This window comes from Falco biarmicus, chromosome 5, assembly GCF_023638135.1.
Source record: "Falco biarmicus isolate bFalBia1 chromosome 5, bFalBia1.pri, whole genome shotgun sequence".
Classification (NCBI taxonomy): Eukaryota; Metazoa; Chordata; class Aves; order Falconiformes; family Falconidae; genus Falco; species Falco biarmicus.
In genome coordinates this window covers 77,304,831-77,318,933 of record NC_079292.1, presented here as the reverse complement: position 1 = coordinate 77,318,933, position 14,103 = coordinate 77,304,831, and the positions used below count along the sequence as shown (strand labels likewise).

The 14,103-nt window shown below is 40.5% G+C and overlaps 1 protein-coding gene across 3 annotated transcripts in view; it reads right to left on the bottom strand.

Moving 5' to 3' along the window:
* Positions 1–770: 770 nt before the first annotated feature.
* Positions 771–14,103, bottom strand: part of PARVB (parvin beta) — a 74,568-nt gene continuing 61,235 nt past the window's right edge. For all 3 annotated transcript variants that reach the window (XM_056339321.1, XM_056339319.1, XM_056339322.1), the window contains exons 11-13: positions 11,794–11,895; positions 8,705–8,777; positions 771–4,390 (exon numbers count right to left, since the gene is read on the bottom strand). In XM_056339321.1, coding sequence (XP_056195296.1) covers positions 4,314–4,390; positions 8,705–8,777; positions 11,794–11,895 — 252 coding nt within the window. In that variant the 3' untranslated portion in view covers positions 771–4,313. The remainder of the gene's footprint in view (positions 4,391–8,704; positions 8,778–11,793; positions 11,896–14,103) is intronic.

Below are 14,103 nucleotides of genomic sequence, written 5' to 3'. Positions count from 1 at the left end.
TTGCCACCAGTGTATGAAGTATCCAGTCTTCTGTAGAACAGCACTAGTAAATTCTGTATCAGAGTTCATTGGACTTCATACCCATCTCCCCCAAGTTTTTCTGTACATTCCCAAAGCACACCTCATGCACACACACACCGCCACACCTGACCCTTACATAAAAATAGCCACTGCAGAACAATTCAAGGAATCAACAGTGCTCCCACCAAAACCAACTTCTGATAATGCATTTTCCTGCCTCTCCACACAGCTGTGCTTTATTGGAGAGCCCCTGTACACTCTCTCCATACCAGTGCAAGGGGAAACCTACAGGCATTTTCAACTTCACTCCAGACTTACTTAGGCTTCGGGCTTCCCAAGCGCTCTGCAGACGCATACGGGACTGGCTTCAGCACACCAGGCTTCCCTCCTGTGCCACTGCAGAAGAACTGGGCCCCAAGTCTCCTAACAGTATCACAGAGTGTAATTCAGCTACTTTACCTTTTCCTTTTTACAAGGGAAAACTACTTGATCAGGTCCAGTAGCTGAGCAATATAAAAAAGATCCCACCCAAAAAAATGTGGCTGACAAAACCTACAGAAGAGCTCATTTGCATCTGCCCATACAGTCTCATCACCTGCACCAGGGCCAGAAACCTGAGATCACTGCTTTGCTAGGTCTTTATATAAAGTAGGACCCTTGATGAAGACGACAGATGAAGCTCACCTTTCAAAAGTTCTTCCCACAGACTAGCCCATTTGTGTGTGTGTGTGAAAAAAAGACATAGAAAACAAAGTTGTCATTATTTATTTATTTGAATAAATAGTACAACTGTTACAAAGCATGCATAACACTCCTGCTGTGATTTTTAGCAAACATAGCATTGCATTGTAACTTGCTTACAGTACACAACTCTTGTCACAGCTGGATGTCTGCACATGTGACAAGTCCAGAATTTTACCTGCAAAGCTGGTTTTTAGTAGTTAGAAATCCAGAGTAAACACTGTTAAAAACAGTAGAAAAGATTCTTAAAAAGTACATTAATACTGAAAGCACTGAGGTGTGGGGAAGAGGGTTGGAAAATCCTGTAAGGTTTAAACTGATTAAAAAAAAATATCTGCCACTGTTGTTTTTTCATCTTGAAAAACAGGATGCAGCTGAGGAGTATCTGGGCTTCTGTGGTAATATAACTCACTGGACCCGAGTATGTCAAGTAAATGCACCTAAAAGGCAGTTGTATGGACTGGAAAAGACAGACATTCATTAAGTACTTGCAAATGGGGAAGCTTTAATGCTGCAGAGCGTTCAGCATTCCAGATGAACTCAACAGGATTTAGATCTACCCCATTGGCACACAGGGAACATATCTAAAACCCCAGTAACAATGAGTTCATTAATAGTATTTTAAATGTTGACTCATCTTTTTGAGAGGAGAAGTAGTAAATATCATGCATTTGTAACAGAAAAGCATGACAAAAGCAGGTGTTTAGAGAAGCTTTACCTACACTGCTCTTCCTAGAAACTGGATTGACTGGGATGAAGCTCCAGTTCAGTTAAATCCATCCTGCCAGCAATCCAGCTAACAATACATACAGTATCTACAGGAAGAATGAACTGGCTAGACAGCAAGGAGCCAAGGAATGAAAAAACATTTTTCCTGTACAACATTTGCCAACAGACTTAAAAACAAAACAGGGTATGACACCTGCCCCCAACCTGTCCAGGGCATCAAGCCTGCAGTCTTGATTGACAGTGATATTAATGTAAGGAATGCAAAAATGGATCCATGCCTCAGGTTGTAGAGGAGGGACTCTGGTTTCTGCAGAGTGACCAGAAACACATATTGAACAAAACAGAGACTCTTAAAATTTGGTGGTACGTTCACATCTGCTCAGATGCAATGAAGATGCCAGCTGTATAATCCCACCTCACAAACAGCCATTCCCCCTCCCAAAGCCAAACTGCTCTTACCAGTCTCTTCTTGTTTTTATTTTCTGTTTGCTTTTCATATTAATATTGCTTCCAATTTTGATAGATTCTCTGAAGGTCTTTCTCAGCAACTCAGAGAATATAAACAGTATTGGCACTTCCATGTCACCTGAAGGGAGGTGGGTGGAATGACAGGTCTTTAACAGACTGATTTCCAATAAATAAGACTGCATTAAACTAGAAGTTTAAGATACCTTTCAGTTCAATCACCTTCCAGCCTGACGATACCCCAGTTCACAGCACAAGTGTTAGACCGATTTCATTAACTTGCCAGGAGAGCTGACCCACCAGGCCTTAGTGCTCTACAAGTCTCCTCTGCAATAACTCCTAGCGTCATGGCCCCATCTGAGATTCAAGTCCAATTGTTCTAGGCTCTGCATGAACAGCAAGAGGTCAGCTCCCTTATAAAGGGCAGGCAAGCAATGATTCCCCGCAGAACCTCGTAGAGCAGATGAGATCTGAATTTTCCATGGAAAGAAAGGGCAAATTCCTTCTTTGTTTTGGAGGTGTGAGGGGAGGTGACCCAAATAATTCAAATACTAGAACTCAGAAGCCCAAAATACAAAACCAAGAAGCAGAAGCCCATTTCTATCCCTTTGAGATTAAAAAATATTTAATTGTAAATTGTAAAATTATACCATTCAAATAGCAGGTTCCCTTATGAACTCACAGGGTAAATAAAGTTTGGTGTAAGAAATCCATTTTTAGGGAAAGAAGATGCCTACTTTGAACAGGACTCAGGTGAGCCCATTGAGCACAGCAATACTACCTGCTTCCTCTCTGGAGCACTCTGACTAATGTTTCACACAAAATCATGGCCGCCCATAAAAGAAAAGTTGCTGCTGCGATACATAAAAGCAGTAGTAAAACCTCTCCCCTGTGCACTCCAGGGAAAAGCGTGCTATTATATCCATATTCCACAAATAATTTACCCTGGAAATTACAGTCCAATTCCCTTCACAAAGCTCTCCTCAAAAATCTACTCGTAGAGCTCATGTTCCAGCACAGCCTTTCATTCACACAGCAGCACCTACCACCTCACCAGCCAGGAACAGCTCTACAAATGAAACCTGCTAAGCACTATGAGGTAACCAGAGCCTACTGGATAAATCTAGAAATCCATTTTTAAAAACAGATTCCCACTAAAATCCCTAACAGTTTAAAAGATTACAGGACTAGGCCAGAGCCTAGAGAGTATTTCTTGGGATGGCACAGGGCAATCCGATGAAATTAGTTTGAAGCATAACTGATCGCTGAAGAGCTTCACGTTTTGAGTGCTTACCATTGATTTGCACTATGTGTACCACATATTGCATAGCCCAGTGCAATCCATAAGTACAGACAAGCTCTTATTTATACAGGAATTCAGGTTTATCCTTTAGGAAAGAAAATATATAATCCCCCATTTATAAAAGCCTGACCTCCAGAACTGTATAGCTGCCAATAACTACAACAGGAATGAATCTGACCCTTTAACTCAGCTATGGGAAATGAAGAGTCAGCCTTTAAACTGGCAAGTTCATTATTGCCCATGTTTGTTTCAGAAAGGACCGGGGGCAAAATGCATTAATCCAGCCTGTGCCTACCTGACCAGCTCCTGACTGACGTGACTGAGGCTGCATGCTTAATGGATGACAGTGGCTCTAGCTACCAAATTTCTCCTAGAAAGGAGATGAAATAAAAAACAGACAACAAAAGATTAGCTGGACATCCCATTGCAAGACTTATTCTATGTAAACAAACACTGAATGGAAATAACACTGAATAGCATGAGGTTAACACAAAACCTGCAGCTTTTGACATTAGCTTCAGATAGTGCCTGTAATTCCCCTCAGCCCCACCCACCCAACAGAACACATAAAACCTTATTTAACAGAAAAGGCTCATCTTCTAAATAAATTCCAATGCTGATTTTCTATTGCTAACACTTAAGCCTGGAAAACCAAACGCCAGTTGCAGCCAAGGAGTATGCAAAAGAAAGTCTATCATAGAATCAAAGAGTGTCCAGCCATGAGAAAGGTCTCATGTTTTCCCTGCTTAATAAAATAGTTAGTGGTATATTTCCTTTATCAAAAAGAATGTTTGTTGATCGTAACAAACAACAGACCTAACAGTATCTTCTGGTAAAAGTGTGAAATATTACACATTTTTCAAGTGACCTAGAGAATATGCATGCATTATTTTAAGTGAGATTGTCAAATAAACAGCTACAGACAGACCACATCAACCGTAGAAAGAATGCATGAAATATAGCATAAGGCACAACGGGAGCGTGCAGAGGGTGAATTTATTATAATTTCTGCCTAAGGAGGTTGGAAGGATGAAGACCTCAGCAGCTTCCAGGATCATTCAACGTTCTTGTACTTTGTGAACAGGTTGTATAGAACCCTGAGGGTAGACTTCAGATCCAAGTTGACAACATCTGTGGAAGAAAAGAAGAAAGCCTTAATTTGCTTTTTGTTCTCTCTCAATTGTCCTCAAAGGAACAAAAGTCTCCACATCTCTGAGCCAGCGGGACCAGCAACAAAAAACCCCACAGAGTTCTGATCTCCTCAAGTCAAGTCTTTTCAGTGTCCCATATGATGCACTTCAAAACAGCCTCACGATAACACAGTCACAGCTAACTTCTCTGGGAAATGGAAGAAAGGTAATTCCCTTCCTCACCTAAATCTGGTTACTTGAAAGTACTTCTGCCCGAGATCTAGGATAATGGCTTTGCGAAATACTACCACTGGCTTCACATGACTTCACTGGCCACAGAAGCAGCAAACAGGTAGCCACACACATCATAGGAGATACTGAACCTCACACGCACATAACTGTAATGATACAGTCTACAAATAAACAAAGCCTGAATTCTCTTAGCAGACTCAAGACTTTCGATTCCCTTCTTACCATGCTACGCCAAGGAACAGGTCTGGAACAGTTCTCAACAAAAAGCTTTTCTGCTCACACCTCCCAGTGTATTACTATGATAAAATGCCAGGAAATACCACTGACATGTAATCCAGGGACTATGGGGAGAGGCATAGCACAGAGAAGGCTGAAGAGGTGGAAAGAAAGGTTGGATATAGTACCTAAGAAAGGAGGAGGAGGAAGCAAAAACTACACAGTAAAAAGTATATATGGAAGCAGAAGGAACAACAGATAATTAAAAAAAAAAAAATAATCATTCAAAGTACCAGGAAGACAGCAAACAATTAACAGACTAAGTACAATTAATGCAAGGTCCAGGGAAAACATCTACTGCTCGTTTTGAAGAATCATTGCCAGGACCTCTCCACCCTTCCCTCCCACCCCACGCTGGGTAACACACTAAGCTCCACACTTCATCTGGTATCTGGTTCAGAAACTTCTCAAATTTTTCTTTGCACCCTTTTTCCTGTATTATATTACATATTTCACTCATGATTTTTTAGTTTGCATTTGCAAAAAAATAATCTCCTGCCCCAAAGAAAGGAAAGTCCTAACTGCTGTGAAGTAATACACCCTGAAAAAAAAGAGATGTCTTACCTGGATAACCTAAATATGAAACACGTTTCTAATTTTTCCAGGTATCATAGAAAGTTGCTTACTACCACAGCAACAGCCAGAATTAGCATTGGCTCCTCTGTATCAAGATGCAGTTCACTCAGAGAGAGCTTTAAAATGTAAATCTAGCCAGATGAAACACTGCAACAGCCATGCATTTCTAAGGTGGGGAAATCAAGGCAAGTATCTGGAGAACAGACAACTGACCCTACTGATGCTGGTAGTCACTTATGTTTGCTAATCAAGTAAACAATTAAACCAAGACCAAGGTGCCAGTGGAGAGACATAGAGATCTGGAGGACAGGGCAGAAACATTGCTGAAAGCTAGAAGCACAGCTAGGAAACTACAGCATGTCCCAAGGAGAGAGCAGCCGGGAGTAAGAGGCAGCAAACGGCCAGAGCAAGAGCTAAGGGCACCAGTAAGAGCACAGGCAGGAGCTGGAACGGGGCCCATACCTGCAGCAATGTGCTGAGCAGGTACCATCCATCCGCCCTCATGCAGTTATTTAAGGCTGACTCCTACTAACCTCCATCAGCAATACGAGCTAGACACCTGCTGCTGTTCACCCCTGGTTACCCTGAGGAATGAGAGGTACTGGGAGGTCCCCCATCACTCTTTTAAATGACATGTAGATTTAGCATCAGAGCTAACTATTAAGGTCACACAGTCTGGTCTCACATACAACAGTCCTTAATTTTACCTTGGAAATCCTATACTGAGCTTACAAACCAACCTTTGGCTGAATTAAAATACAAGGTTAACATTGCATGCCTTTTCTCTGCTTTTTCTTTCTTAAATCTTCCAGTAGTGGAAATTCCACCTCCATCCCCTGACAATTCAGACTGATGGGTAATTACCTTCTCTGTTGCAAAAGTTATACTGTAATTCTAGTTTGACATTTTCCTAACTTTCAGGCCTTGTTATGCCCTTGTTTGCTGCATTAAAGAGTACAGTAGTGTGAGATGCATCCTCCCTGTGTGGGTGATTACAGTGTTCCTTATTGATCAGTGCCTAACAGGCATTCCCAGGAATAAGCATACCCACAGCCTCCCATTTATTATTTTAAGATGAAGTCATAACTTTACCAAAAACAACTAATAAAATGTTAACTGAAAGTGGCCATAAATAATCAAAATAGTTTAAAATATTCCATTAATTTAAAATGTTCACACTCCATAACAACCCCATTACAGGTTAATAAATTAATCCGCTACAACATACTTTTGCGGCAATAATTCAGCACCAAGTTCTGCTGCTGACTATCTACTGAAATGGGCTGGAAGAACAGAGAAAAGGAGCTGTCCTGTATGCTATTCTTGTTCGCCACCTGTACTAAGACACCCTAAAATATTAAACAAGACCTCTTTCTTGCAAGCACTGCATAAAGCATGGGCTACAGAAACAGAAGTTGTGATGTTCTGCTCTAGACAAAGTTTTACTTGAAAATCCTACAACTAACTCAAGATGCATTTACTACCCAATTCATGCCAAAGGACATGATTCACCTAACAGGTTTTCCAGCCTATTTAGGAACAAACACTAGATCAGTATGGCATTAACAGAGTATACTATACACAAAACATTTTGCAGAGCATCGGAGTCTGTGACAAAATGAATTCCTGTTCTAAGGAAGACATATTACATGACTGTACTGCCTGTCAAGATCCTGCAGAGGATTCCACAGCACTATGGTGACAAAGCCCAAGATGTTACTGTCCTCTCCACAGGAGCAGCTTTTCAAAAGCAAGTCAGTTTTACAGGCAATTTCAACACGCAGGCACCACACAAACACATTCAGTCCAACAGCTGTAAATAACTGCTGCCAGGAATGAGTACACACACAGAAAAGAAAGGAATACACACAAGAGACCGTACATCTTGCAACAGCAAAAAGCAAAGGAATGTTCTATGACTTAATGTGGCTCTCTAGCTTCTATTAATAATTAAATTTCCAATCAGTAAAATACTTAAACATATTTTGCTGCATATATCTACACACCTTGTCCAGAGCAAACAGAAGATCTACTTTAGCGCTCTACCACTCATAATAGTGTAAAGGTGTAAGATAGCCTTATAGGAAGGTAATCTCTGTTACATCAACCAATGAAAAGAAAACAAAGGGCAAGCTTTCAACAGAGAAATTAGGATTTTAACATTCTCTCTCTCAAAACAGGCTTGTCTAGCTTACCTGGTCTCCTACTGCAATCTTTTTAACCCTTTCACTCAAAAAAAACTGCCATTCTCGATTGTGCATTTGTTTTTCTCCAGTTTTCTCATCCTCCTCATATACTCACTGACTGAGCCCTAATACTCAGAACACTCCTTTACTTTCTCAAGTTAGCGTCTTGTTTCACCGAATTCCTCAGCAGCACTTTTCATCATTCATTTAAAAGAACAGTGCTGACAGAACACATATGCATTCAATATTGTCTTCTGCCTTTTTTCCTCACTATAACCAGCTCCACTATTTGTTAACCTATCGCCTATCACCACTTTGTCTCATTTTAAGTCAGACTGAACATTTCCTGGGGACTCCTCATTCTTTTTTCTGCAGAAGCCTCCAACACCTACGTAGTTTGTAACACAGGAATAAAAATTGCTCATTTAGCAGTCATAAAGTTTTAATTCCTCTGCTGATCCCTAGTGCAAGCAACAATGCAGACCTCATCATTAATTAATTTCAAGGTTCAGAGACTTTAAAGGAAAAATTTCAGGTTTTACGCTTTTCAGTTCTGACTCCCAAGTCCACATAAATCAAGAAGAGTTTGCTACCTGTTCTCCTAAAAAAAAAAAACAAACAAAAAGCCTTCCAGTTATCTGCCACTGAAATCTGATCACAAGAGTCCAAACTAGCGCTAACTGTAAGAATTAGGAGAATTAGACCATGAAAAGCTTCCTGCTTGGACTGCTATTTAGAATACCAGCCACATTTATAATACAGCACTGAACAGCTCTCGGATCATTCACTAAAGTTAGACCTGTACACCACAATGAATCTATTCCAGACAAGCAATACAGGTAAAGATATACCCCAGACACAGACAATGAATACTTTGGAAAACTGTCAAGGGGGGCATTTACAGCTCCATTTTGTGGTAGTACTACTGTACTACTACTACTACTGTCTTTAAATAGAGTTGCACTTGAAATGCACCTGTTATTATGTCTTTATATACAGTTTAAAGCTGCATGGCATGTCCGTACCTTCAGGGCGAGCTTTTGGTTTCTTCAGTCCTCCATCCTGCATCAGCTCAAAAGCAAAGGAAACATTATGGACCTGAAAGAGGCAAAGTGTTTAGAATCTCAAAGCTACATAGGCATTAAAAACCTTTAATCATATTTTAAAAAATGCTTTATTCTCTCCATATTTGACATAGAGGATGATAATTCTATTTAAATCAGTATTAAACATTTACGCAGTTAAGCATGACAGAAGGTACATAGGAGGCTAAGAAATGAAAGCTTGTATCATTATAGGGCAAATATTCACTTTTTGATACAAAGTAAATATTTAAGATTTCCAAATTTCAAGTGGAAAAATGTGAGCGGGTACCTCATGAACCAGGAAATCCCATTATACCCCAGTCTCAGTTTCTATGGCAGAGGTCAGAGAGCTCCCAGTGCCAACTACAACAGAGCTGCATTTTGCAGAGTTCTTGCTGCCTGTACCAAAGATCAACATTTCCGACTACAAGGCAACAAGGCATGTAACAGAAGTGACATAACTGAACAGAGATGGGTTGTAATAAAGAAGAAGTAAAGAGACTAAACAGAATTATTTTCAAACATTAGTCTTTTCTACATTATTATCAGCTGCACATCAAGCAACATCAACAACACATCATCAAGGAGCCTGGCTGCTTGTTGCATGACTTTGTGCTAATCCTTTAGTCTCTTGGTGCTTTGGATTCCTCTACTTGAAAACAGAGATAGAAGTCCAATTAGGTTTCTCTAATGAAGCAAATGCTTCAAAAAATGCTTGGTGGTGGCAGTTCCTAGACAGACTGTGCAGTGAACTTGCAAAACAAGCTAGGCACAACTGTACAGAGCAAGCTTCTTGAACAAGCCACCAAGGATCATACATGAATATAAAGTCAGAGGAAAAAAAATGGACAAGAAGGAAAAATGCAAAAAAGTGGGTGTCTTCTTTTAATCTCCCCTTTGAGGAGTGAACATTATGGTTTAAAAAGATCTGTGTAGCAGCTTTCTCACCCATGCTTACTGAAATTCAAGCAAGGTAATTTGGATTATGAATTCTGTGCATTTTTGTTACTGCAAATGACAGTTCTGGAGATACATAGCAAGTGGAAGAGATTTAATTAAAGCTACTAATCTTGAAAATCAGAGAATTACACATACAAAGCTCCCCCACAACAAGGAAGCAAGGCCCCTTTCTCTGGCACTTATTGCTCAGGACTTAATTAATTCATTGTGACAAACCAATAACTTTCAAGATGAAAATATTTCTTCCTTTCCCAAAAAACACAGAGTCTACCTCTGCTGCTTGGATTTACAAAACCCCTTTCCTCAAGGCAGAGTCTTCACACAAAACCACAGCATTACTTCAAGAATATTCAATAATCTTTATGAATTTAAACTGCCAACAACAAAATCATAGCTGAAGAGGTACTGGCTACAGCTCAGCATCCTGCATTTCTACAAGGGCAAAAATTCAAGATACCAAGATACTCAATTTCCTCTTGCATTGCTGATATGATTCACCCAGACAAAGCTGGGTTATTCTACTGATGATGAAGTCTCACCCCTCAGAGCACATAACTTTGCTGAAGGGTGCTTGACAGCAGTAATCTGCGCTAAAGTCGTTATGAAAAAGCCACCATTTTAAACAGCCCTTGCCTTACAAAGCACTCTGTCTTTTAACTTTTGCCAATGTTTCCACTCCTGACCTAGCCATCACCTGCTCCAGCTCAGCCAACACAATTCTCACATCCTCTGCACTGCAGAACCTGGCAGAATAAAAAGCCGGGGGCACATGCATTACTCCAGAACAACCAGGCTCAGAGTATTCTGATACCAGGCACTGAATATACACAGATGTGCATGCATGTTGGGGAACAACTGCAGAGAGGCAAACTTTTGCTTATAACCATAAAAGAGGTTAAGCACTCTTCTCATCATTAACACTAGGAAGGACACAGGACAATGGAGCAAGTGTGGGGCCAAGAGCAAGACACTTATTTCACCTCCTTCCATCTCTAATACCCTGATTATGAGTAAGACAATCAAACGCTGCAAAGAATCCACTCTTCTTCCTCAAAGCTCATTTTGTCTGAGACACTGTTAGGCAGCAAGTCATTCACTCCTTACCAAACAGGAAGAAAAATCAAAAAACAGGCAAGTTAACTTCAACTTCTGAGAGAATGCGCTAACAACACTGGCAATGATCCTGCCAGGAACTGGACACAGAAGCAGTATCTGTGCTCACAAATTGACTTCAGACAGGCCACTTTTTGCATACTCCCTCCCTGGCAGGATCAGGGCATCCATCTTGGCTTTAAATCAGCTTCAAAACATCTTACCTGTGAGCACTCAACATACGGTTTCTAACCCCAGATCAACAAAAGATCATGGCCCAGGTACCACCTCTCCTGCTCCATAGTATCTCATTCGCATATCAAGTAATAATATTTATTCGCTTGGTTTGTAAGAACATTAAATAAACTACAGAAAAAGAATTAATGCGTATTAGGCAACTGATGAGGCATCAATGAGATGACGGGGCAGTTTTTAAGGATGACATTCTGTGACCTTGGGAAGCAGCTCTATCTCCATGTCAATCCCAGCACATCGGGTGCGGCTAAAAGAGAGCTTCCCATCTCTCACTGTTTTGCCATTCTTGCCTATTTGCATAGCACATGCTAGGCAAGGCCAGGCATCAGCTCTGCTGTCTAGCTTAATAAGGCATTCCTGTGCAAAAAAACAGTTCAGGCAGTACTACAATTTAATAAATCACTTTGATTATGCAAAGTACTAAACAGTACAAAGCACTTATTACTGACTAATTCATTATGGATATTTACAAGCTTTATGTGTCATTTGATGCTAGTAACAGAATACCCTTCTTCCTTAAATGTGAGGAATTTACCCATTCATTTCACAAGCAACTTTCAGTGATATTAACTATCAAGTGTCACAGCTAGTGTATTTTTGCTATGGTTCCTGAAGAGACATATATACCAGGTTCTGATTTACTGGGCCCAAAGAGAAAGGACACAATGATTGGCAAGTATCATGTCGTAAAAAAGCGAAAAGAAACTGGAGTTTCCACTCACCTTTTGATCAAAACTTTCAGGTGTTAAGTAGAAGTTATGAAGTGGAACAAAATAGTCTTCAAGGAGACCCATGAGTAAAACCAAGTAAACACCATCTGCAAACTAAATAGAAATACTGATGACATTCCTAGGTGAAAACATCTGTTTTCAAACAAGCATTCACAAACAAGGAGTACAAGGAATGCTTGGCCCAAATTATGTATTTTTGATTTCTGCCACTGTTGTTTTGCTAGCACAGAAGTGCAAGATAGTTCAGGAGTCACAGCCTGCTCCTTTCAGGCATAACAAGTAATTGACAGCAAGTGTAACATTTAGGGCTTTCTTTCATCTGCTCCCTGGATTCACCTATACCCTTGCAATCACCAGTGCAGCTGAACAAGCCAGATCAGTCTTTCCTTAAGAGCCTGTTGATATAGCTGCTTTCTTGTCAGTTCTCTAAATAAAAGGAAAAAACACAGGATGCAAGGCTTTCTCCCTACATCTGGTAGCATTATTTCCCCTACTCTCATTTCCTGAGCAAAACAAAGAAGCCCACCGCTTATTGCTATAGCATTAACCCATGCGAGATCATGTGCCAATGACTATTTAAACTACTCGCAGTAAATCACTCTAAGCAGAAAAAATGAAAAGCAATTCACCTGGGGGTTATCTACAGTTCGTACTCCTCAGTTATGCAGCGTACTTGGTCTGAATAGGCAGAGACTGAAAACATCTTCTCTATCCCCAGCCAGTTATCTATTTACTAGGCTACTGAATACTTTGGGGTGAGGTTAGAGTATGTATGTTTGTTCTTGCTTTTGCCCGTGTTCATTTTATTTACTCGAGGAATCTTGCCAACTACCCTACAGTATTTAACAAGGCTCTTTTTTTTTTTTTTTTTAATCAAAAGGACTTCGAGAAACATGTTTGCACATTGTATACTCCCAGTCCTACTACTACAGTACCTGGTCATTTCAACCCTTCTTAAATGATGCATGCTGGACATTCAAACCTCTGCCTTTAATCAGAACTTGGATGGAATCAAGTTTCCCCTGTCACAGTCTTCCTCATTTAACTTCACCAAATAATTTTTATTTTCCAAGTCAAAATAGATTGTTTAGAGTTTCAGTAAATACTAAATAATATACTGAACAGTTTCACCGATACTACTCAGTGTTCCTACCAGATAGGCTGACTACTTACTGGCTAAAGGGGGTAATGTTATGTATTTCTAATAGACTTCTTTCTTGTGTCCTGATACGGTACATGTGACATCCTCTAACCTTTTCAAGAAGAAAAGTTGGGTATTTCCAAGGCATTAAGCAATAATTTCTTGTGATCAGGTCAGATCCAGTCACCCATTTAGCTTAGCAAAGCTATAAAATAGCAGTGAATGACTGGTATTAAACTAGGACAGGCTCAAACCAATTATACCCGTTCTCCTGGTATAATTTTCTAGATGCTGTGCTTATCTTTTTTTGCCAGGACAGTAAGATAACCATCTTCCCACAGTTCACTGAACTCTGGAAAGAATATCTGCTTTTGCTTAGCCAAGCCCATGTCTGGAAATTGCTTAATTTTATCTGTCAAGTGAGAACCACCCCACTGACACCGAAACTCATACTCAAGTTTTCGAAGCATACTCCGTACCTAGTTCTGCACTAGAGACAGAGGAACCCCTCAGAGCAGACACCGATGGTTGACAATCACCTCCACTACCTTTACACAGACCAGCCTGGATACCACTGCCAGTCAAGCCACTGCAGCACAGGAGCTTCGAGTCATTAATCCACACTGCTGAGAAGCAAGCACTGCGCACGTGCTCACAAGATAGCAAGGTAAAGAGGAGGATATGAAGGCCTTTGCTGTAACAGAACTGTTTCCAGTCCCACTTTGATGGGATCAAAGTTAGCACTGGTATCTCTGCCACGAACGGCACACTGCAGTCCACACTCCTCCTGAGAGCCCCAGGCAGCCAGCTATTAAAACTTTACACCAGCTCATCACAAACCCTCACAGCTAGAAAAGACACAACCCAGCATCCACCCATAACTATAGCAACTGCTTTGCAGCACTCCGCTTTGATCCAAGAGACAAGCTGCCCTGAAATCTAGTCATATTCTACAGTCATTACTATGGCCCTATTAAATATCCAAGACTTTCACCTTATAATGCAAATCAACAGCATTACAAAAGTCCATGTAAACATGAGTAAAGGAAGCAAGCATCAGTGAATGTCATTGCTACTTAAAAGACAGAGCCCTGATCCCATAAATTAACATGCCCAAAGACAAACAGTTCCATAACATAGTTTTATGGAGCAAGGGCCTA